General features: G+C 45.3%; 1 protein-coding gene across 2 annotated transcripts; it reads left to right on the forward strand.

Annotated features, from left to right (window-relative positions):
- The first annotated feature begins 606 nt into the window (after nt 1-606).
- Nucleotides 607-23,505, forward strand: RD3 (RD3 regulator of GUCY2D). Of its 2 annotated transcripts, XM_053974300.1 has the most exons (4): nt 631-684; nt 1,220-1,363; nt 11,393-11,707; nt 19,449-23,505. In XM_053974300.1, exons 3-4 carry the CDS (start codon nt 11,412-11,414, stop codon nt 19,744-19,746), a joined length of 594 nt encoding a protein of 197 aa, XP_053830275.1. In that variant the 5' UTR covers nt 631-684; nt 1,220-1,363; nt 11,393-11,411; the 3' UTR covers nt 19,747-23,505. The 2 variants fall into 2 exon arrangements, with proteins under 2 accessions (XP_053830276.1, XP_053830275.1); XM_053974301.1 differs by lacking the exon at nt 1,220-1,363 and having other exon boundaries at nt 607-684.

The raw sequence follows: 23,505 nt of genomic DNA on the forward strand, positions 1-23,505 counted from the left end.
TTTGCACATTTTTGCACTGTGGAAAGAGGCTGGATGAGGAACTGTGGGCTCACAGAGGACACTGTGGCTGTGTGTGATTGGGACCATCTAGTTCAGCTCCCTGCAATGAGCAGGGACATCTTCAGGTAGGTCAGGCTGCTCAGAGCACTGTCCAGCCTGCCCTTGAATGTTTCCAGGGACGGGACATCCACCTCCTCACCGGGCAAGGCGGGCCAGTGTTTCACCGCCCTAATTGTAAAAACCTTCCTCCTCTTCCTCTCTCCCATGCCCTTCCAACTCATGCCAACCCCTCATCTTTCTTCATCTCTCTAAACCCAGCGCAACCCTTTTGGCTTCTGTGGCTGAAGACTGTTCTGTTCCGTTCCCAAAGGACTTGGCGAGAAATGAATTAATAGAGCCAGTTTCCGCGCCGTTATTTGTCGGTGCAAATTCAGTCTACAGCCGTGAGTCCCCGCGGGGTCTGACGCCGCGCCGGTGCCGGTGCCGGTGCCGCTGGGATGCCCGGGCGGAGCCCACGGCCCTGGACCGAGCGGGCGTCTCGTGGTCGCTATGGGAACGGCGGCGGGCGGGGCGCGGGGGGCGGCGGCGGCTGCGGAGCGGCGGCTCCGCTCAACTTCGGCGGAGCGGCGGCGAGAGGCGCTGCCCCGGCTGGGCGCCGGCGGCGGGACGGCAGCGGGCACCGCGGTGAGGAAGAGCAGCGGGAGGAGGAGGAGGAGCTGGGGACACCGCCAGTGGCGGTGGCGGCGGGCGGGGTGCCCGGCGGGGCGGAGGTGGTGCCCGGCGGAGGGGACCGCTGTCTTTGCGGCGAAGAGCCCGGGGCTGGGGTGTCCCCGTTCCCCTGTGCCGGCGGGGCGGTCATCGCCCGGCCCGAGCGGCTCCCGGTAGGGCACGGCTGCGGCCGCCTCCGCTGGAACAGCCCCGAGGCGCCGAGCCGGGGGGCACGGCCGGGGGGCGACGGGAGCGAACCCCGCGGTGCCGCCTGCAGAAAGTCCCAGTGCCCTCAAATACCTGCATTTGTTCAAAGGGCCGGCTCAGCTGCAGGGTAGAAAACGCCACAAAGTTTTCGTGTTTTGGAGGGACTTTTAAACAGGCGCCGAAGTCTGGCTGAGCCGAGAGGTGCTGGCTCTTTGCCGGCAGGCTGTGTATGTGGAGGTAGTGGACCAAGCCCTAATCGCTCAAAAGCACTGCCGTAAGCCCAGCTGTTATATCTCGTCACCAGGGCTAATCCATACCCTAGTGTGGGTTTAAGCCTGCTGTGCCAGTTTAGAGGGCTTGACTTCAAGCCACGTCCTCCTCCTGGTACCCTCTCCGCTCGCCCTGGGTCCGTCTGTCCGCACGAGCAGCGGGATTGCTGGTGCCAAAGGTGAGGCGGGATGGGTGGGCAGGGAAGGGAAGGGAAGGGGGCCCGGGGCTCTCCGACAGCTCTTCCAGGCTGGGCTCGGGCACGACTGCCTGGATCATGGATAAGCACTGGGTAACTGGTTACGTAAGGACAGGCAATCGAGGAGGAAAATATGGTTTATGCTGCCTTATGCTTATACCATTTTAAAATTCTCTCTGATTCGACACCTGCCCTACTAGGTGTCTGCAGTGTGGAAGTTCAGTGTTTGTCAACCCCAGTGAGGTACCACGAAGGTCAGTCAGACAACTTCTGAATTATGGCAGTGTAACTAAGCATAGAACACACTGTGTTTCCTAGTGCTGATAGATTAATTAAAACCCATGTGAGGACAGCTCTATTCACCGTTCACAGAGACTGCTCTCTATGTGCCCGCAGGTGGGACATGCAGCTATTTCAGGGTGGAAAGCATGAGCTTTCCCAGAGCTGTGCCAATGCTGTGGGTGATCTCGATAAAGACAGGCTTAAGTTTTCAAGCTGGAAATTTAGCATTCTCTTTTGGTTGCTAATTTTAGAACAATGTATATTTTTAAGTAGGTCCTGTCACAATGATCAAACTAGTATTCTGCAGTACAAAGAAAACTCTGCAGTGAATCAAGGCAGGGTGGGACCTGGAGGACCTTCGGTCAATATTCTTTCTGGTAGATACTGTACCTAAGGTTCAGTCCTGAACAGAAATGTACAGGTGTCTGTTAATCTGCGTTCTCACCTTATGATGCAATGAGTTACTCCTGCTTTCCCAGAAGAATCAGTCCTCAGTCTGGATGGAGAATGCACATCTCACCTGCCTGTTTTCACAGCGCTTAGTCTGGTCTTCACCACAACATATGAATAAAAATACTTCAGAGGACCTGACGACAGGTGGAATATGCCTTTGGGTCAGAGTTTCAATCTCTTTATATAACTCTATATATGAGTATCTGCAGTGGATGACAGTATTAGAAACTCCAATCTGTGACATTACTGCCCCTTTAATAACATTGTGTGGTTAGTAGTGGAATAGAGAAAGATGAGCTGGGGATCTCTCAGAGTTTTAATTCTGAAAGCCTTCTGTATTGGAGCCTTCCATCAGATGCTATTACAGCTTTATTGCAGAATAATTTTTTCTGGTGGTTTGAATGATTTTAATAACAGAAAAGCTCTGGGTCTGTGCTATCTTCTGAACTCTCATTTACACAGCTGAATGAATGGTGAAGAATACTTTACATCCCTCTGTTGTGACTGGAAACCTGGCTTTGTAGTCTGCAGAGATCAAAGCAAGGTATAGAATTGAAGGTGTGTTTGATCCACCATGGCAAGATCTGAGCAATATATCGGAGTTTTAATAACAAGTCAGTCAAACAAAGCAATTCATTGTGCTTTAACTTCCTGTCTTCTGTAGGTTTAGGTAACAGTTTAGTGTAAGTTGTATGACACAGTGCTTTTATGGTTGCTAGTAGAAACATTGTTTCAAGCATAAGTGAGAAACTGGCATGAAAATAGTCCTGGTTTTCAACAAAGGGAACTCATTTGCTTTCATAAGTAGACAAACTGCAAAATACTGCTCTGCTTCATGAGCAGATTTGAGTAGAACCCACCCTTTTGCTTCTGCAGATAACACAAAGATTATCTTCTGTAGAGAGTGTGAGGCATTAGGAGAGCTCCAACCTATTGGGCCCTCCTTCACTCTTTCTTTAAGACTGGATTTTTGTCTGGAGTTAATCAACAGAACTCTCATTTATTTCAACGAGGCAAATGTGTTTTACTTTTGTGCAGCTTTGCTGTAGATCATGAAGCTGTACCTGTTAGATCAGCTACCTTTTCTCATCGTGTTTCGGTTAGTGACTGAAAACCATCTTTGTCATTCATACCTGAACTTGGGGCCCAGTTTGCTCTGAATTCTTGTTTCTTTACCCCTCTTGCAGTCAAAATGCAGATGTAAAATGCATCATATACACTAGTTTTCTAGAAGATTGAAACGCTAAGAATGTATTACAAACTACACAAATGCTGGGGAGATAAGAGCAGTACTTTTAGTTTATTCTCAATTTTAAAGGCTTTCATTAAAAAAAATCCCAAAACCTTGTGAGGACTACCAGCTGTAGAAAATGTGACATATTAATGTATATCATTACTGTTGTGGTATTTCCAGAAGGCCGCTCAACCTTTCCTTTGATAGAAATAGTACCACTTTTGTTTCTTTTCTGTCCTGCAGCACCTTTGGTTCGCTCTGAATACCCTCCTGTCACGTTTACCTAGCGGTGATTTTTAGTCATGCACCTTCACTAAAGGCTTAAGTGACTTGTAACTATCTGAGGCAATGACAGCAGACAAAGAGCCAGTCCCTTTCTATAGTGCTGACAGTGCCAAGCCTGTTGGAGAAAAGTGAATGCAGAAATGGGGCTGCGTGCTGAACAGCAGCACGGCTGTCATGCTTTTTTGGGAGCGCTTGTCACTCAGGAGCAGAGCTGGGCAGCAGCAGGAGCTGTCAGCTCGGGGCAGGCAGGTCGGACAGTGAGAGCAGCCGTGCTGGGGACACACAGGCATTGCCTGGCATGCAAGGGCGTGCTGGGTGCCACAGTGCCCTGTCACAGCTGGCTTTGCTCCTGGACACTGCTGTGAGGTGCTTTTGGCTGTCCTTAAACACCTGCAACCACGAAGACTTGACAGTAAGGTTGCCTTTAAAGCATTTGCTTCATCCCCTGCATTTCTGTTATTCAAAGCTCCTTGCTACTTGTAACAGGGATCATGTACCTGGAAACGTGTTAACCACTGTATTTTTCAATTTTTTTTTTTTTTTGTTGTGTCTATCACAACAGGGGAATCAGTGTGCTTACAAAGCAAAACACAGGTTTTCTGCTGTGGTCTATAAGCAGACTCTTGAACGTCCTCCAAAGTTCTCTCTATTCTGCAGGTCAGAATGAGGAATGCTGCTGCGATAATATCATGATCGCTTTTAAACTTCTTGATTGACAAGCTCTACCTACTGCTTTTTCAGCATTAAGTGCCTCATAGCATCTCAGGCTGAGGTTATAATAATTTCCACTGAAATTACAATCACGTGGCAAGTAGCTGTAAACACCTTAGCCTTCCATGTCACTGAACAAGAAAGGAGATTCCAGACAGATAGGCAGTAGAGTTCTTTGGGCACTGGTAAGGTAAAATTCTCTGTATGGAGAGAATAATGGCAAGTACCTTAAAAAAATCACAGAATATACTGAGTTGGAAGGGACAGACAAGGATCATTGAAGTTTAGCTCCTGTACCTGCACAGGACATCCTGAAGTGTCACACCATGTGCCCTAGAGAGTAGTCCAAATGGTTCTTCAATTCTGTCAGGCTGGTGCTGTGACAAATTCCTTGGGGAGCCTGTGCCAGTGCCCAAACACCCTCTGGGTGAAGAACCTTTTCCTGATATTTAACCTAAACCTGCCCTGACAACTTCAGGCCATTCCCTTGGGTCCTGTCACTGAGCACCATGGAGAAGATGTCAGTGCCTGCCCCGCTGCTTCTCCTCGTGAGAAAGGTGTAGACTGCAGTGAGGTCTCCCCTCAGTTTCCTCTTCTCCAGGCTGAACAGACCAGAAAGTGGTGGAGAAGAGAGAACAGGGATCCTTTTACAAAGCTATGGTGAACTATTTAAATAAAATTGAGAAGGTGTTGGCAGCAGTTTCTTAGTTAGAAGTTGCTAAGATTCTTTGGAACAAAATTAAAATATCTTCATCACAAGAGAAATAGATTCTGAGGTTCATCTTTGATGCTGTTGCTACTTAATGCTACTTCATGCAGATAGAGCCAGCAGCATAGCCATGACCACAATTTCTGCCTGAGCAGCTGGTTAAACATTGCATCAGTTAGCACAGAATTCAGAGATGGGTGTAGCCAAACCAATTTCAATCTACCTATGAGTTGCAGTCCAAGCAGGTATTTGATACCTTTTGGTATCTGAAGGACACTGGACTTTCCTGGACAATGTAATCCAAATCTTACTAAAGAAGTAAATAATTTAAAACAAATTTTAATGTGCTCTGCAGTTTGACATTATCTCTTTTCCCCGTGATTATGTGTCTTCTAAAAAGCACAATTATGGGGACAATTTGGAGATTGGACCCACTTTGGAAAAAAATTTCCTTGTTTGTTACCCTGTGATCTGGCACATGTGGAAAAAGGCTAAGTGGGTATCTAGCATGAGCAAATTCTGCTCTCTGACTGTAGCTATAAGGAACTACCACCCACAAGAAGGGAGGGAAGGCATTTCCCAGCTCCTTAGCCCAGTTTGTTGGCATGCTTTGACTGGATGATGATGGATTTCTTGGAAATCTGTCTACAGCTGAGTGACAGCCTTTCTATTGACATCACTGGATTATGGATTAGGCTTCTATCGTGTAACTCCTTTAAGGCTTCTCCTTCTGCTCCTACATAATCACCACACCCCTAAGATCCTTGAGAATCACACAGGATTGTCAGCAGCACTCCTGGGCTGTGAAGGCAAAGAAAAGCCACATGGGATTTGTGAAACAGAGGACATACCTCTACAGAGAGTCCTATTCTACTCTTATTTTTTTTTCAAAATGCACATTTCCCACCCTCTGCATACTCCTCTCCTACCCTGGAGGGCACTACAAGCTGGGGGCCAGGAAAAGGATCAATGGAATGAAATTTTTAATTCTCAGAAGTTGATTTTCTGTAGGCTAAACTGATTGATTGACTCATGGTTTACCAGAAAGCAGCCCTGCTGTAACAAGTCTTAGCAAGTGGTGATGCAGCCTGCAAGAGCCTGGAGGAGACTGTGTCTGTCAGGTTGTATGAACAGCCTCCAGCTGGCCAAAGACCAGCCAGAGAGCAGGCCAAGGAAACAGACTCCCTTTGCTGGTAAAAGGGCTAGAAGGGCTGAAACCCTGTCTAAAGAAGGTGAAAACACAGATAAGGCATGTGAATGTTGATATTTCTGATGATTCTTTGGTGAGTTCTCTGGAACAAGAAGAGGAAATCACATGGGGTAACATGGGACAAGACAAAAACATGGAAGATGAGGTGAAATTGTTCAGAACATGCCCTGAGAAAAGAATGGAGAAAGCTGCAAAGTACATGAGGAGAAAAACACGGGAATTGCTGACAGTGAAGAGAACAGTGTAAGAGTTTTGAAGAAGGGCAAAACTAACAGGAAACATTTGCATGAAAAACTTTCAGCAGGACTTACTAAAAGTTACTAAAATTTGAATCAACCCCTCAGAGACTGTGAGGGAGAGAGAGAGAGAGAGAGAGAAAGCCAGGTTTTCCAGACTTTAGCATAGCTAAGGTAAAGGTATGCTTAAAACTCTGTGAGGTGGTTGGTCAGACTTGCAACCAACAGTGTGAGGGGAAGGCTTGTCTTCTAGCAGAGGTGTAGGGTCAATGACACCAAAGTCTCAAAACCCAGGTCTGTTCATGGAGTGGAACTTACATAAACCCCTCGGAAATTTTGGTTGAATAACACCAGAGTAGTTAATCAACTGGATTGTGTCAGCTCCCAGGATAGCTCTTAGAAGGAATTAGAAAATGGACTATTTGGGCAACAGAAAGATCTGTATTCAGCTGGGGCAATGTCTCTTTTAAAAATAATTTTAATGTGAATGCTTGCAAACTCTAAATTTGTCCTTTTCCTCAATAAGAAGGTCAAGCTGTAACTTTTGCCTTTCTTTAGTTGTCCACATCTTGCCAGTCCTTTGAGTTTTTCCACATGGGAAAGCCATTTTGAGTCAGTTAATGATTAGCCTGCCTGTGAACTTTAAATTAAAACCATCAGCCACAATTAATGGAGCCCACAGTATCTTCTGCAGGCTGCTAAGAGCAGTAGTGGGAAGATTGGTGGCTTGTTGAGCCTGCCAAATAGAGATGGCCAGTTGCCAGCTCTCAAAAAGACGAGATGATGGATGAGAGAAGGGGAAGGAAACAATCTCATACAAACAGGACTCCCTTAGGAACAGCCAGCACAAGCTGCCAGTGTGCATGAAACACTTGCATGGGATTTTCTGTCATTTGAAAACAGGCCATTTCAACTGCAGGTGAGGTGCTTTCCTTCCTTTATAGTCTTCTCATCTGGAAGCAGATTCTTTTTATGGCAGTCAAGTGAAAGCCCCATATGAGAGGTATCCATGTTCCCACACCAAAAGCAATTCTGCCTTTACCAGAGCTTTTTGAAAGCTCTGGGACTGGGCAAAGCTCAGGTTCAGCAGGCCTTGGTATCAGCAGACAAGGTATCCAAAATATTTTTGGATATTCTCTGTTTATTCTCTGTAAAACTAGTGCTCGGTAAGATGGTTCTTAATGCAGAATGCCTTGCTTTGAGTGAGACCTGTAGAACTAAAAATCACATATGCAGTAAGAACAGCCCAGGATCATGAAAAATCCAAGTCTCCTTGCTCTCTTTCTCAGTCTGACCACTAAATTCCCTTCTTGCTCCTCTTCTAATGAAACAGCTGGTGATCTAGGAATAGCTGGAAGGGCACTCCTCAGCCTCACAGTTGTAATGCTTTATACTGATTTACCCCTAATGCCACTGAAGTCAGCAGAGTTAAACCAGAGTGAAACCAGGTCATAACCAGAATTAAAATACAGAAGGGCATGTTCACCTTCATCAGATAAAGGCACAAACAGAAATAATAATGGTACCCATAGCAGCTTATGAAAATTACTGTCATCACCGAAGCTGAAAAGAAACAGAAGACTTTAAATTATTTACAACAGCTTGTGGCCTGTTTCGCCCCTCACTTTTGTTAGGGATACACAAGGGGTGATCAAACCAAGGAAAGGATCTTCATCCCTAATGATGGGTGATGGTGAGTGGAGGCCATCGTGTAGCAAGATCCAGGTACCTGTTGGAGTGGCAGGAGCACGGACAGCTGTCAGTGCATCAGTTCCAGCCTGAGTCTGTTCCTGTGTCTTGGCTCAGTACGCCAGAGCTCTGCGTGCTGGTGTGGGAGCTGCTGGCTGGAGTCACCCTGGCAGTGGACACAAAGGAAAGGACTGGCTGCTCCTCCTCAGAACACAGGGATGAGGCAGGGGCAGGGGTACTTGGCAGCAGCTGCTGGCTGTGACTGCTGTCACAAGGATAATCACAGCTGATGCTCCAGGCACGGGCAGTCACTGCAGCCATCTATCCTGTACAAGCACTGCAAATCAGCCCAGATGTTCCCGTTTGCAGGAATGGGAGAAGATGTGCGGCCTCACACTCTGAGGTAGCTGCATCTGTGACCTGTGGAAGCTTTCAGCCCTTTTATGTCTGCCTTCTGAAGAAACTGGTATTGCTTGCTGGGAGAGGTAGGATATAGGACTAGAGAAACTAGTCCTTTGATGCAGTTTGGAAAACTTCCTGATTCTAGAAAAGTCTAAACATTAGAGCCTGAAATAATTTCAGATGTGGGACACTGTACAGACCATCCAGATTTTTGGAGCATTTTCCTTTAATGGTGTGGTATATTCACATAGTATGAACATTTTTGAAAGAGAACAGGCTACTTTAGGATGCGTGAATGATGCATGGAAGCATCTTTTCCTTGCAGTCACAGCAGAATCCTATTCCAGAGAGTCTGGGAGCTTGTGGCTCTCAGCTCTAGTGGGAGTACTGTGTAGTTATGAGCTTTTGGTGATTTTTATTGTCACTAAAGCCCCCAAGGTGGAAGCTTAAATGAAAAGCATATTTTTCTCCATTTCATGTGTGTCTGTGTCCCAATAGTGAGGGTTTGCTCAGGCCTGCAGAATCAGACTCTCTAATCCTTTGCCCTCGTGTTAACTTTTGACGCCATGTCCTGATTGGGCTGCTGCCAGGAGTAGCCTTTCTGTAATCCCAGCTGCAATCATTATTTGTGCCACCCCTGCTCCCCAGGGGCTCATGGAAGGGAGCAACAAGGCACGTAAGTGCACTGTGTGAAGAAACAGATGCTGTTTTTCTCCTGTTCAGCTCCCTAGTGCCTGTTTTGGATTCTATTGTGTTTAAATACAAGTACAATAGGTAATAAGTTTGTTCCATGCATTGTCCTCCTGAAAGGACAACACGAAGGGATTGGCTGGGCGAGGAGTTAATTCCATCTTTTTCTGAGTTGATTGATGCAATTTGTTCTGTCCTCTAAGTGCTGGGTAACTCCCCAGCAGTAGAAACCTCTCACTTAGAAGTAATAACAGTTTAAACCATGGTATGGTTCTGCTTCCCTTCAGAGCAGCCTCAGTTCCCTTGGCACTGGGGGTGGTGCTGAAGAAATGCTCCTGCAGCAAAGCAAACAATTGGACTTCAGCTTGTAGCCTCTGCTGCATGCAGCAACACATTTGCTAAATAATGGTTAAAGATCTGTCTGGCTTTGTAGCTCAGGCTCCTGTGAGTGCTGCCAAGGCAAGGGTGAGCTCTGCTGCTGACATTACAGCAGCAGCAGCAGCAAACTTACCCAGGTGTATTTGGTTTGTGTGGTAAGTGATGGGGGCTACAGCAGTGGCTCCTGTGCAACACTGCCAGAAACTTCCCCCATGTCTGATAAAACAAATGCCAGATGGCTCCAGCAAGGACCATGGCTGAGCCAAGGCTGAGCCCATCAGTCCAGCTGGTATCACCTCTGGGATAACAGGTCTAAGAAGGGAAAAAAATAGAAGAGCAATAGCTGCTGGGAGACAGAAGTGAGGATATGGGAGAGCAACAGCACTAAATACTCCAAGGTCAGAGCAGAAAGAGGGGCAGGAGGTGCCTCAGACAGTGGAGCAGAGATCCCCCTGCAGCCCATGGTGAAGGCCATGGTGAGGCAGCCGTGCCCCTGCAGCCCATGGAGGTTCAAGGGGATGCAGAGATCCACCTGCAGCCCATGGGGAATCCCATGCCAGAGCAGCTGGATGCCCAAATGAGGTTGTGACCCCATGGGAAGACCACAGTGGAAGAGGCTCCAGGAGGCAGGACCTCCTGGAGAGAGGAGCCCATGCTGGAGCAGGTTTGCTGGCAGGACCAGGGACCCACACTGGGCATCCTGTTCCTGAAGGACTGCACTCCTTGTGAGAGACCCAGGCTGGAGCAGTTCATGAGGAACTGCAGCCCATGGGAAGGACTGACACTGGAAAAGTTCATGGAGGACTGTCCCCATGGGAGGGACCCCACACTGGAGCAAAGGAAGGATGTGAGGAGTCCTCCCCCAGGGGAGGAAGGAGCTGCAGAAACAATGTGTAGTGAACTGACCACAACACCCATTCCCTATCCCCTGTACTGCAGGGTGGGAGGACGTAGGGGATTTGGGAGTAAAGCAGAGCCCAGGAAGAAGAAAAGAGTGGGGCAAGGTGTTTAAACATTTGGTTTTATTTCTCATTATCTAACTGTGATTTGATGAGTAATAAACTAATATACCCAAGTTGAGTTGTTTTACGCCTGACAGTAATTGCTGAGTGGTGTCTCTGTCCTTACTCAAACCATGAGCCTTTTAATACATTTTCTTTCTCCTGTCCAGCTGGGGAAGGGAGTGATAGAGCAGCTTTGGCAGGCACTTGGTGGGCATCAGCTTCAACCCACTGCACCAGGTCACTTAATCCTGCCTCCTCTCTAAGGATCACGTGGCTTGAATGTAGCACCCAGTAATCCTTTGACTCCATGTGTTGAGTTTTTACAGATAGGGTTGCTGCAAGGTCGTGCCCTCCCATGAGGGTTCAGCCAGGCGAGCCCAAGCCCCATGTGTGGGCAGGAGACTGCTTCCCCAGCCCAGCCTGGAGGAAGCAATGTATCCTTGTAACCTGACTTCAGGTGTAAGGACTGTGACTCATTTTAATTACATGCTGAGCGGAAGCTGAGGGAGACAGTGCCTCTTCACCTTCTGCCTCACCCTCTGAGCAAGCTGGCTGCTGCAAGTGAGATTTCTCAAGGTGCCCAGCACCAATTATTTCCAAGTGGTTATCCAGTAGCGATTTTAACAGACTGGAGGGGTGTGGAGGGAGGAATGTTCTCAGCTGAGGTGTGTTGATGATGGATGGCACTATTCTTTTTCTCTCCCTCTCTACCCTTAACCCACTCCCAGCAAAGACACACAGAGCATTATGTCACTGGCATCCTGGTTCAGGTGGAATGAGCCCCCAAACCGCATTTCCCAGAGGAACCCCACAGAAATGGTGGTTGAAACGCTCATGATGGAGCTGAGCTGGCAGATCAAGCAGGCAGAGAAGCAGCAGCGGGAGCGGGAGAACGAATACCGCAAGATCAAGACTGGCGTGGACTACGGCTGGCTGGTCAGCTACCCAAAGCAGAGCTACGATATCAGCCCTGGAGAACGGCTGCAGCTGGAAGACATGTGCACCAAAATACATCCTTCCTACTGTGGGCCTGTCATACTCAGGTACAGTAAAAGATGGGATGATAAAGAGCTTTCCTTTCCCCCTTTCCTCTTTATGATGTGTGAGGAGAGAGTGAGAGTTGCTAGGACCAACAGAACCAAAACTTGGCATCCTGTACCATGAGTCGTGCTAGGATAGTGTCCTCGTGAAAGAAGGGAAATCTAATGATTTAAGTCAGTTTAACACAACATCATTTGCCATTTCCCTCTGACATTGGCTTGAGTACTTTATGCTCCTGAGTAGCCAGAGCAGCTTTACCTTACCTGATGAGCAGGTACCATCTCAGTATTGTGACGGCTTTTTTTTTTTTTTTTTTTTTTTTTTTTTTCTTCAGACTTTAGAATCTTAGAGAAACTGAGGTTTAAAGGGACCTCTAGAGGGATGTACTTCCACCTCCTACTTGGAGTAGGACCACCTTCAAAGTTAGATCATGCTGCTTAGGGCCTTGTCCTGTCCACTCTTGAATATTTCTGAGGGCAGAGGTTCCACAGCCTCTGAACAACCTCCTTTGGTGTTTCTCCCCACTCACTGGAGCCTTCATTCCTGGATTTAAGCTGTCCAGCAGGTCTATTGAGGCACTTGTCCCCAGTGTCCAAACTAGCCTAAAGGTGCTATTATTTTTTTCAGCCTGTGAGCCAGGTGTTCCCAGAGAATGTCTCCCTTCCCTCCCCTCCCTCTTCATCCTAGACATAGAGTCATGGGATGCAGGTGAGGATGAGTTGGTTTGAACAGCCAAGTGGTGCTTCTGACTTCTGCAGTATAGATGTACGCACAGCCTCTCTCGCTGTTGAGCCTTTCAAGTGCTACACTTGGGATTGCTGCCTGCCAGCTGAGTGACCTCCTGAGAAAATGCCTTTAGAAATTGATCTAAGCCTGCTGTAGCATCCAGACTAGAAGGGAAGTGTGTGGCTCTTTTCCTTTGGGGTGGCTGTTCTAAGATAAACTCTTGCACTTGGCACAGTGAACGCAAACTTGGCAAAGTGAGGAATAGTGACTCTGCAGTGCACCTTAGCCAAAGCAAAATTGTGAAATGGGCCTTTATAATCAACTTCCCCTGTTCCAACATGTTCTCCAGTTGGGATTAGAGTGAACACAGTCCTTACAGGACATACAAAAGAGGACTCTCAGCACCCTGCAGTCCCTCACGGCATATGCTGGCTCCTGTTTTCCCTTGAACAAATTAATCTATGGCCTCTGAATTGCAATTGTAAAAGTGCTGGAAATAGCTGGTCCTCTGTCTTACAGTGGATGTAGCCAGGAAAGAATGCCAAGATTACCTCTCTAGCCCTCATCTTCCCTGGGGCTGAACCTTGGAAGCAACCTGGCACATAGAGCCTTGGCTCTTGCAAAGGTTGTCATGATGGCAGAATTTGGGATCATTCAGTGACCAAGACCTCTCCAGTGAAAATTTGCTGGGAACAGCACCTGCCTTGTAGTTGTGTAACTCCAAGCTATGCTGTAAACAAGCCACTTCAAACCCTTGGGATTCAGAGCTATCTTTCCCATCCCCAGGGCCCCTGAGCAAGGCCTGTCTTGCTAACAGGTTATTTCCATGACAGCAGGCTTCAGTTGCTGGAGCAGAGAGGCCCCAAGGTTCATTCTCTTCAGGAAAGTATTAGGCTGAGCCATATACAACTTGCTGCTCTGCTATTTTTTGTTGTTTTTTTTTTAATTAAGACAGATTGTGCAAGATGTATGATTTCAGTGCAGCTTGTAACGATTGTTCACTGTTGTTCAGGATTCAGCATACTGATGGCAGTAGATAAATGTACTCAACATTAGTGGACTCTGTGTAGGCATGATTGAAAAAGGCTAAAACCATCCTCTTAAAACTCCTCTTACAAATAGGGTGCTGTCATTAATTGTATTACACTATGATTCGAGAAGTGGCATGTTTTACAGAGCTTGCATGGTTAGCAGAGTCACACTAAAACAAACCCTGAGGATTTCATAATCTTTGTTGGTTCAATTCTGTGACTGAGAAGGGACTATCAGAGCCACAAAAATGGTGGAACTGGATTGTGTCAAAGGTCTGGCTGATCTGATGAGCAGTCTGTATGTGACAGAGTGGCCAGTGGCATCGGTGTAAAGCAAAGAGGAAGGAAAAAAGACAAGGAAGAAAATCCAACAGGAAGGACAATTACACTTCATATATAGCATCCAACTTCCTGTGCCTTGTAACTGGGAGACTTTTGGAGCCACAAGTGGACCTTCTATCCATAACTGGCCATTGTGGCTTTTTCTTTCAGTTGTTTAGGTTGTGGAGGCCTTTCTCTTTTTGAACACATGTAAATGTATAACATTTTGGCGCCCTGTTTGGCAGAGTTCCGCTCCTGAACTACAACTCTGTTACAAAAATCTGTGTTTACCTTAAGTTAATGTGTCCTAATTTTATTTGATAATCCTTTCATCTTGTGTTGGAAATGTTAGGAGTTGACCCCTCTTTTTTTCTGCCTTCAAACTGAGAGCTCTGTCATTCAATGGAATTTTCATTGCTGATGAGGAAACAAAGAAAAAGAATGGGGCTTGCCATGTTAGGAGGTGAAAATATACAGGAGAAAGAAAAAAAAAAAAAAAAAGAAAGAGCCTGCAATTTAAATGAAAGACAGCCAAAATTGGATAAATTCTCTTTTCAGAAAGTGAGATAAGATGGAGATTTTAGTAACTTCCCCAAAATTCCACAAGATGAGTATAATAGGAATCCAATGAAACCTCCACATTTCCAGTGAAGTGCTTTAATAATAAGATCATTGCAGTGCTGATGTTTTCTCTCAAGTACTCTGTGACTTCCTAATACATAGCAGCTTTTAGAAAAATCTTCCACCAAAATAAAGTTTGTGAGCTTGCATTGGGAAATTCAAATGTAGAGCATGTACCCTACCAAAGTCCTTGGTTCTGACTGAAATAGTAAGCTTTATCCTTTCATTTTAGATATTTGAAGAGCTGAGGTCCTTTTTGAAGTCCTTTTTGCACTCAACAAGCACGTAATTCTTAAATAACACAAGTAGCTGGCATCTTGCAAGACTGCTGAGTTTGTTTTGTTTGTGTCATCCAAGGTCTCCTTCTTTGTGAGACTCTGAGTTCAGAGTCAAAGCCAGAACAAAACATTTTTATATGAGTTGTCAGGGATGTCACTTTGTTGTCTAAAGGTCTAAATGATTATCCAAATTGTTCTTTTCTGTGGGTATGGGCTCATTTACTGAGAGGCAAAGTTTCTCCAAATTTGTTTCTTTAGAAGTGGAAGAGGCTGGAAAGGAGCACTTCACAAATGAAAGGGTTTTTTTTTTCAGATCCAGATTGCCTATTTTGTATTTTGGGTCAATAGAAACTTCTCTTTGAGGCTCTTGGAATTCTGGAAGGATTCAAATACACTGCAAATAGCATCAGATATGTGGAGACTGATTCACCTCATGCAAATAAAGCCTTTGCATTCAGGAGAACTTAGCTTTAGGTTACTGGGTTAGAAATTGCTGCTAAAATTAAAATTAAATCCTGGAGCCAGCGAAGGAAATGATAGTGAGTTTGGTGAGGCCTGTAGTACCTAACTGCCGTGGTTAAACTGAATAAGTAGAATAGTATGTTGCCAGTAAAAAATGCTAGATTTTTCCCATCTTTACTCAGAGCTTTAACCCTAGTCAGAGCTAGTTAAAGTCTGTTTAATTTCTTTCAGTTTCAGCAAAAGTGAAACAGTTAGTTTCTGTCCTCCTGTGCCCAGAGGGAAACGAAAAACTCCCTAGTATGGAAATGTAAACCTGCATTTTGATGATCTGAGTTGTTATCAATATCACAGGCTAAGGACTGTAGTTTTATAAGGCTTGTGTATAGCTGAAGTGGCCTTCCTAGTAAGACTTAATGTAAGACATGACTAAAATCAGAAATGGGTTTATTTACAATTACAAGCTTAAGTTTGAGGTGATGTGACATGAGTGTTGCAATTAGTGTGAATGCTGTAATTCTTTGGGAGTCAAGGAGCCTTCTCTAGCAAAGCTGTTCATAGTTTTACCCTATAACCAGAATTCCTGCTCAAAATATAGATTCAGGAGTCAGCAGGTAATTATTAGCATTAAGCAACCCCATGTTTTCTTTGACTGACTAAATCTACTTAGAGCTCCCCATTCAGACGGGCACTCAGGAATACCCTGAACTATAAGCATATTGTTTAAATCCATGTACTTTTATTGGATTTAACAGGTCTTTAAAGTTCAGGCTGTACTTAGGGAACCTACTGAATGGGGGACCTGCAGAATAACACAGGCAGGTGATAGTGCTTTAAAAAGCAGTGCCAGTATGAGCCAAGCACAGCAGGATTCTTGAAATCTGCCCTATAAAGCAATGAAAGGGTCACAACTTAAAGAACAAATTTGTTTGAACTGTGATTCAAACACTGCCTGGACTGGGGAATGTGCTCATCCCTGTGTATGCCTATTCATCCTCCCCAGATCTGTGCTGGTTCAAGGTGAGGTTTTGTCACATCTCAGACTGTGTGACGTGCATGATTTATTCCAGGAGAGCTACCAGCAGTTCCGTAGCTTGAACCACAAATAAGATAGAGAGGTCTGCTTTTGTGATGAGTAAGGAAACCCTGTTGAGGTGTTTCTGGATGTGGTTGTGCAGTTGCCTAGTTTGAAACTATCCCATGCAAAAGAGTAAGGGTGTTAAGCTCTGCTGGAAGACAGCTGAGCCTTGTGCAATTTTGTGTTCTTAACCCCACTGAGCAGCTTTATGTGGAGTTTGTTTCCCAAGATACAAGGCTATAGTCCTTGATTCCAGTGGTTTTCTGGTTTTATATACTGGGTGTTCTATGTAGAGAGCAGACTGCTGGAGCATCGAGCACATCAACTGGTGTTCACTGATACCTAAGGAAGATGGCTTTGGTTATATGTAGGTACCTGCAGCAAAAACATCTCTTTTTTTTCTGATACACAGACTGGTTTAGCTGGAGCTCAGCCCTGATAACTTGTCCATCTTTTCTGTTGAGAAATATTTGTGATGTGCACTCCTTTAGGACTTCCTATATGAGCTTGGGCCTTACACAAATGTGCTGATACTGAAGTTAGGTGGGCATTAATAAAGGGCTGAAGTTAGTTCATCCTGTTAGGGGAGAGAAAAGGATCCCCTTTCCCTTCTCCATCAGAATCAGGGTGACTTTCCATTGTGCGACTGGCAGACAGTCTTTTGGATTGCTTTGTTTCTTAGACCTGCTCAAATCCTTATGAAGTAGTTTTGGTGTTGGTCCTGAAAAGTTAGAGGTAAATCTTAACAGCAGAGTTGACAAAATTAAGCTAAGAAGAGTGCAAACAGTCAGATAGCTGTGCAGATGGAAAGTTACCCTGATTCCAGAAAACTATTTCAGCTGGATTGGTTGGGAGTGTTATCAGCAACACAGGGCATTAGCATTAGAGCTCTCTGCTCAGGGGGTATATTTGCTGTCATTTCATCCATTTCCCCTCTCATACCCACAGCCAGGCACTGGCCCAGTAATAGCCTGATACGTGCTGCTCCCTGCTCTGGAGCCACAATCCAGCAGTATGACACACAGCCTCTGAAAGTGGAGGCAGTGATCAGGCCTTTTGGGTGCACAATTGCCAATACAAAAGAAGAGGACGTAATTATATATATATAAAAATATGATAGCACCTCTCTTTAAAACACACATTGAGATAAAATAACAGAATGACTCATTTTAGTTCACCTCTGCAGTGGAAATCCTTTGAAGCTGCTTTCCCTGGTATAATAATAAGAATGTTGTGAAGACTTGAGTTTCTATGGACTTACCTGTCTATGCTTCAAAGAGGATAAAGGGAAAAATGTACTTATTGTGAAAACTGTATTTTGGGCTGTTTGATAATGCGACTGAAGTGCCTCCTCAGAAGGCAGAAAGGAAGTTTGCGATGTCCAACAAATCCCAGTTCCTGCTGTTGTCTGCTAACCCTCAGCAAGAGATAATCTCTTCCCCTTCCAGGCTCTGCACAATTCAGTTTGGCATCACTGTGTCAGTACTTAAATAACCAGCATGAACTACTGCACCTCAGAGGTTTTTTGCACCCAAATGTCCAAAGTTTTGAGGTTTTGGTGAGGGGGCAGAGGAGGGAGATAAAGAATTCATCCAAAACAGCTGAAACAGTTAAGGAACATTTTGGTGACTTCGGAAGGTTTTGTGTCAAACTGCTCTGGCTTGACGCTGGAAGGGACCGGTGCTTCTGCTGACACCAAGTTCCCTCAGCAAGCAACACTGGTGTCTCCACAACTGTACCTGTAGCTGCTAGTACTTGCTGGGGGAGAAATATCTGGGATACAGCAGGGTGTCAAGATGTGTGGCCAATTTCAGGCCTCCACAGTCGGAGTCAAAGTACATAAACATACAAAAAGTCTTTCTGCTTTTTCTTTGGCTTGCTTTCTGTCCTTATTATCTTGGGTATCCTTTGGCACACCATTAAGCAATGCAATTCTATATGTGCTAAACTCCTTCTTATATTTCTAGGACTTTTCAAAAACCCAAGAGGCAACATCTTATTCTATCAGTTTCTGCTGTATTGGGCTCATTTAAATACATTCCTACTGTTTTCCATCCTTGTTCAGTTCTGTTGGAGGAAAATATCAAAATGCTTACCTTATACACTTCAGCTTCCCTGCAGTACAAATACCTAGATTTTAGTGAAGTACTAGTTTAGCTCTGTGTTTGCTTGCAGGTATAATTTTACCTTAAGAACCGATTATTTATTAGAAGAGTAGCCATATTACCATCTGTCACAAATGTGTATATTGCAGAACAATCAGAATATCTACGTGACCAAAGGGTGAGCCTTGGGAGTGGCTCCCACACTCTCCAGGTTGGGGACAATTCACCCAACAAGGTCAGGAATGGCATGATCTCTTCATTGCCCAGCCTGTGGCCCATTCAGTGGTTTCAAGAAAACTATTCTGCCCTGCATCTTATCTTCCTCACCTGCAAAATAAACAGTGGTGATTCTTCACTTCTTTGGTATTAAGCTAGGGTAATAAAATTTTAAAAAAAACTCCATTCAGAGCTCTTTGCTGAGAAGGCACTGAAGTAATTCAGAGTTATCTACTTAGATACAGCATTGTGCTGCCAACCAAGATGTTTTAAGCTGAGCCAGTCCATTATGTTACAGAAATTCATAGGAAGATGAAACACTATGGAAAATTAAATACTGAAAGACTACCAAACAAAGTAACTGGATTTTCCTTTGTCTAGAGGTCATTGGGTATCAGGAACAAGAATGGAAAACAGGGGAAGTCATGTGGGGCTTTCCCTGGTCTACCTTGAGCTTCTGGTAAGCTGCAGTTCAGGGACTACCTTGAGCAATGATGTGCATTTGGACAATCACGTTTAATCAGCAGTGATGGGTACAATTTCCACAAACTTATCCAATAAATTTTGTTTCTTAAGCTATTGATAGCATTGAGTTCTGGTTTAATAGGCGTTGTGTGAAAACAGCACTTCCTTCTGTTTCAAACTTGCCTTCTAGCTTTGTTTGGTTTTCCCTATTATTTCTTGTGCTTATAAGAAACAGTGATTCATCTCTTCCTTACATTCCCTGGTTTGCTTGTGATTTTAGAGACCTTGGGCATATCCTCATAGCCCCTCCTTGTTGTTGTTCCCTTCTGTCCAGGGAGTCCCATTTAGCAGGAAAGTGCAAGTTCCAAGCCTAGCACAGCGATTTGGCAGCAATCTGGAATTTGATGTTTTTAATCAAAGCTGTGCCTTGACTGTGCTTCCAGGTTCAGGCAAGTGGTTGCGGAGTACGAACCAGAAGCGCAGGAAGTATCCCGGCTCTTCCGCTCCGTCCTGCAGGAAGCTGCTGAGAAGATCAAAGAGGAGGAAGAGGCCAAGAAGCTTGCAAGGCAATGGAACACAAAGAACAGAACCAGCCTCTCCTTAACAACATTTAAATCTCGGTCCAGGATTTCCCCATTCATCAGTGACATCAAGACCATCTCTGAGGATGTGGAACGGGGCACTCAGCCCAACAGGAGGGTTTGGAGCATGCCAGAATTTCGGAATACCAAGGATTTCTAACTCTGTACTGAATAAGGTTTTTAGATACTGATCTTTCAAAAGCCCACTTAACCCATTTTTAACTCTACTGTTTCTTTTTTCCATCTCTCTTTTCCTGCCTGTCTCTGTCTTGGAAGCTGTGTCTGTAGTAACTGCTGCTGATGCCTGCAGTCTGTGACACCATTTATTACCAAACATGATAGCCTTTCCTTTAACTCAGTAGCTATTCAGTAACTTTAAGGACAAGGCTCACTTATTATCTCATTTTTATTACTGCTTTCTTGTGGAAAATGAATTAGTTTTGCTATGTCTGTCTTCTCCCTTTCCCCTCCAGCCTGGATGTAGTTATCTATAAAAACTTTTGGCTCAAGCTACTGAGAGCTGCTGGCTTCACCAATCTTGCTGAAAGCAAGACAGCCACTTAAATGAGTGAAGCTTGCAGGATCAGGCTTGTGAGCTAAAGCTAGTATCTGATTTGGAACTGAACTTCCTTTTCCAAATAATAGCCTTCCTCAGTGCTACAACAAACTTCACAGGTAACCTCAGCACTGCTCTTGATCCGCTTTTTTGCTGACAGTTCACAATCCAACCTGAGTAGAAACAGACCCAAGGTTTTTGAGATTAAACACCAATCATGTTCCACAACCACCAGTTTATGCATGTTCAAGTTTCTTGGGTACTTTCTCTTTTATGCAGGCAGAACCCCCAGAACTCTGCACCTGCAGAGTAGATAGAAATTTATCAACCTGCTGTGTAGATACACAGGTGGATACATCAGTGATGTGTCAAGTGCTGTTCTGGGGCCTCAGTGCTCTGTGTTGCTGAGCTAAGCGCTCCACCTTACACCCCAGAAATAAATCAGAAATCACCCTACACCCCAGAAATTAATGTTTATGGCCAAGCCTGAAAGAGGGCTAAAGTAGTGTATCCATGTAAAGGGAAGGGTGAAGGGACTCAGCATTCATCTCCAGGGCTCTCTGTACAGTGACAACAGTTGAGATCATGTGAACTTTTTGCTGCTGTGACAGAAGTGCTTTGGCAGATGAAGGTTCTTCTGAGACCTTGAAGAGACAGGAAAATGCCACAAAGGAAAAGCTGCTAAGGCCCTAACTCAGCATCAGCAGGGAGAACTCTCACAACAGCAGGGCACTCTGTGAAAGTCAAGTGCCCTGCAGAGAACCCAAGGACTAGGATGCTTTGTGGTGACCAACAGAAGCTGGGGAACGAAGAGAGGGATTTGCTTGGATGACCGACTTTTGGGGAATCATCTCAGTGGGGTATAGCCTCCTGGAGGACCCTGTAGCTTTTTTGTTCTTTTGTCCGTTTCCAGCTATTTTTCCCTGAGGATCTTTGCAACAGCATGTGGGTTCTACAGCCAAGATTCAAACCCTTTGAAGCTGTGCCAACTCTGGGCAGAATTCCAGCACACGAAATCTATCCTAGACTAGAAATGTGCAGCTTCTTCCAGAGATGGAGGCAGCATAAAACAAAGATCAAGATCAACCCCCTAAGAGCTCTCTGAGACTGGGATTCTGACTCTTCCACTCTCCCCTCTGCGCTATGTAAGATTGAAGACAAGGCTTTCTTACTAGCACAGGCTGCAGTCTCTGTCCTTTGGTAAACATTGCTGCCAGCAACCCTCCTAGGGACAGAGAGCAGCTCACTTTTAATCAAAAAGTCAGGGCTTCCAAATATGGCATCCAGTTTGGGACAGGCTATTCCAAGTTTAGGTCAATGAGGGAGAGTTTAAAGCCTTCTGACAATGAGCTTAGTGTTTTTCAGCCATATGTCCTTGTGAAGTAATGTGACTGTGTATCTGAAGTAAAAACCAAGGCTAGACATACTCAGCATAACCTTAGGATCTCTAACAAGAGGTCGCCACAGTTAGCAGAAACAATTCTTGTTTGGAAAAGAGTCAGCCATATTTTTTTTACATATTTGCAAGCCATTGTACGGTACTGAAGACTGAGAGGAGTTCATGAATTTCATGCTGCAGCTCTGTATTCATTTTATTTGCACTTTTGTTCTGTTTGACACCTTCAGTATTGACCACATGGATGCGATGTTTGATGGACTGCTGGGAGACACAGGACCTTCTGACACACTGCCACAAAGCTCTTTGTTACAGCACAGTGTCAGTAGCATGCTCACTCTTTCTTAAGGAGAATCAGCAGTAAGTACCTTCCCTGCAGCAATATACTAAGCCAAGGAAATCACTGACGGTGTTCACACTATCACAGTAGCCTGTGATTGTGCTGTGTCCTTCATTAACAACTTCCAGCTGGCAGACACCATTCTCATGCAGCCAAGGAGACAGATCTGACCTTTGGTCAAAGCCCTGCATGTTATGGAGGCCAGGCTGTGGCAGTGCTTGTGACAGCTGTTTTGCCTCAACTTACCTATCATTTATAATTCCACAATAAAACATAATCCCAACTCTTGAACAGTATCACTCTCCGTGTACCACTTCTGGAAGTTACACTGGTTTCATAGTAGGAGCTGATGGTAGAGGGATATTCAGATACCAAGCTATGAGAGATCTATTCTTACTCCACGCTATCTAGTATTCTTACAGGGGTAGAAGTAGTACCCTGCTTACCTGCAGCCAGCTGCTTGGAGTCTGACTGTGAGCTCCTGCATTGTGTATGCAGTAGCAGGTACTGAAGCAGAGCTGGGAGGTGATCAGGGTGCACGACTGCTGCACTGCTTCTGGTGCTCATTTTTCTTAGAAATGCTGTACACTGAACCTTAAATGATCCTTTGGTCTCAGCATGCAGCAACAACTATGCACTCATGTTTGCCTTGTCCTAATTCCACATTTGGCATGGCTAAATTAGTGTCAGTTCAAATGAGGAGCAGGAAACTCCTGACTCTCCCCACCTACTGTGCTATGGTCCATGGCACTGGGCACACACAGCAGGCTAACCAGATTGTTTCTGTCTAAAGCAAACCCGAATGATCCATTGCAGGTGGCTCATAAACCATAAATCTTGACTAATGGTGGTCTGAAACAAACTCTCATGAAACTTGTATAGTGTGAAGATCAGGTCCTCATTGATAACTGTCTGACTCCACAGCTCTGCTCCTCCTGAGCTGCACTACTTGCTAGTGTAGAAAAAAACCCCAAAAAGATCTTGATGAGACCCTCTCATCTGTTCTTAGCACTTCCTGAGAGCTCATCCTGTGTGTTAAGGAGAATGAAACGTTAACTATCAGCACATCATCACTAACAAGCAGAAATGAACCAACAAGAATCATTCTAAATCTTCAAACATTCTTTCAGAACTCAGCAAGGATTTTGGTATCAGCTCAGAGCATCACTGTTGCCCCGTTGCTGACAGTGTTGTGCTGTTCAAAGGACATTGTCACACCCAGGAAAAAGCAGTCCTAGACTTACTATACCTGCTAATAAGTAATGGCAGCAGCTCAGCCACACTGCTCAGCTTCCAGGGGCTGGCACTCCTTAGAGCCACTACTCTCCTGAGGGAGGCTGTGCAGCCCTGCTCCTGTGGCTTCTAGAGATGAGCCTGGGCACAGGCTGTGTCAGCCAGAAAGGATGTGCAGGCAGGAGCTGAGGTTCCTCACCCACAGGAGCACAGAGTTCAGGCAGCTGTCATGCCATGGGGAACTGGAATAAGCTCTGAGGGAAATACCTGACTGCTGACACTGCACTGTTTATACATTTCAACACGGAACCTTGGAGAATTAAAGCAAAGCTGTGGAATATAAACCAATTTATTTGTACTTGTTGTCTTTAATTAAAGGTCTCCTGAAATATAA

Source organism: Vidua macroura, chromosome 3, assembly GCF_024509145.1.
Source record: "Vidua macroura isolate BioBank_ID:100142 chromosome 3, ASM2450914v1, whole genome shotgun sequence".
Taxonomy (NCBI): Eukaryota; Metazoa; Chordata; class Aves; order Passeriformes; family Viduidae; genus Vidua; species Vidua macroura.

Excerpts from the sequence above, each read along its gene's own strand:
- RD3 (XM_053974301.1), top strand. The coding sequence starts at position 11,412 with ATGTCACTGGCATCCTGGTTCAGGTGGAATGAGCCCCCAAACCGCATT. Across the intron at positions 11,708-19,448 it reads TGTGGGCCTGTCATACTCAG|GTTCAGGCAAGTGGTTGCGG; the intron begins GTACAGTAAAAG and ends CTGTGCTTCCAG.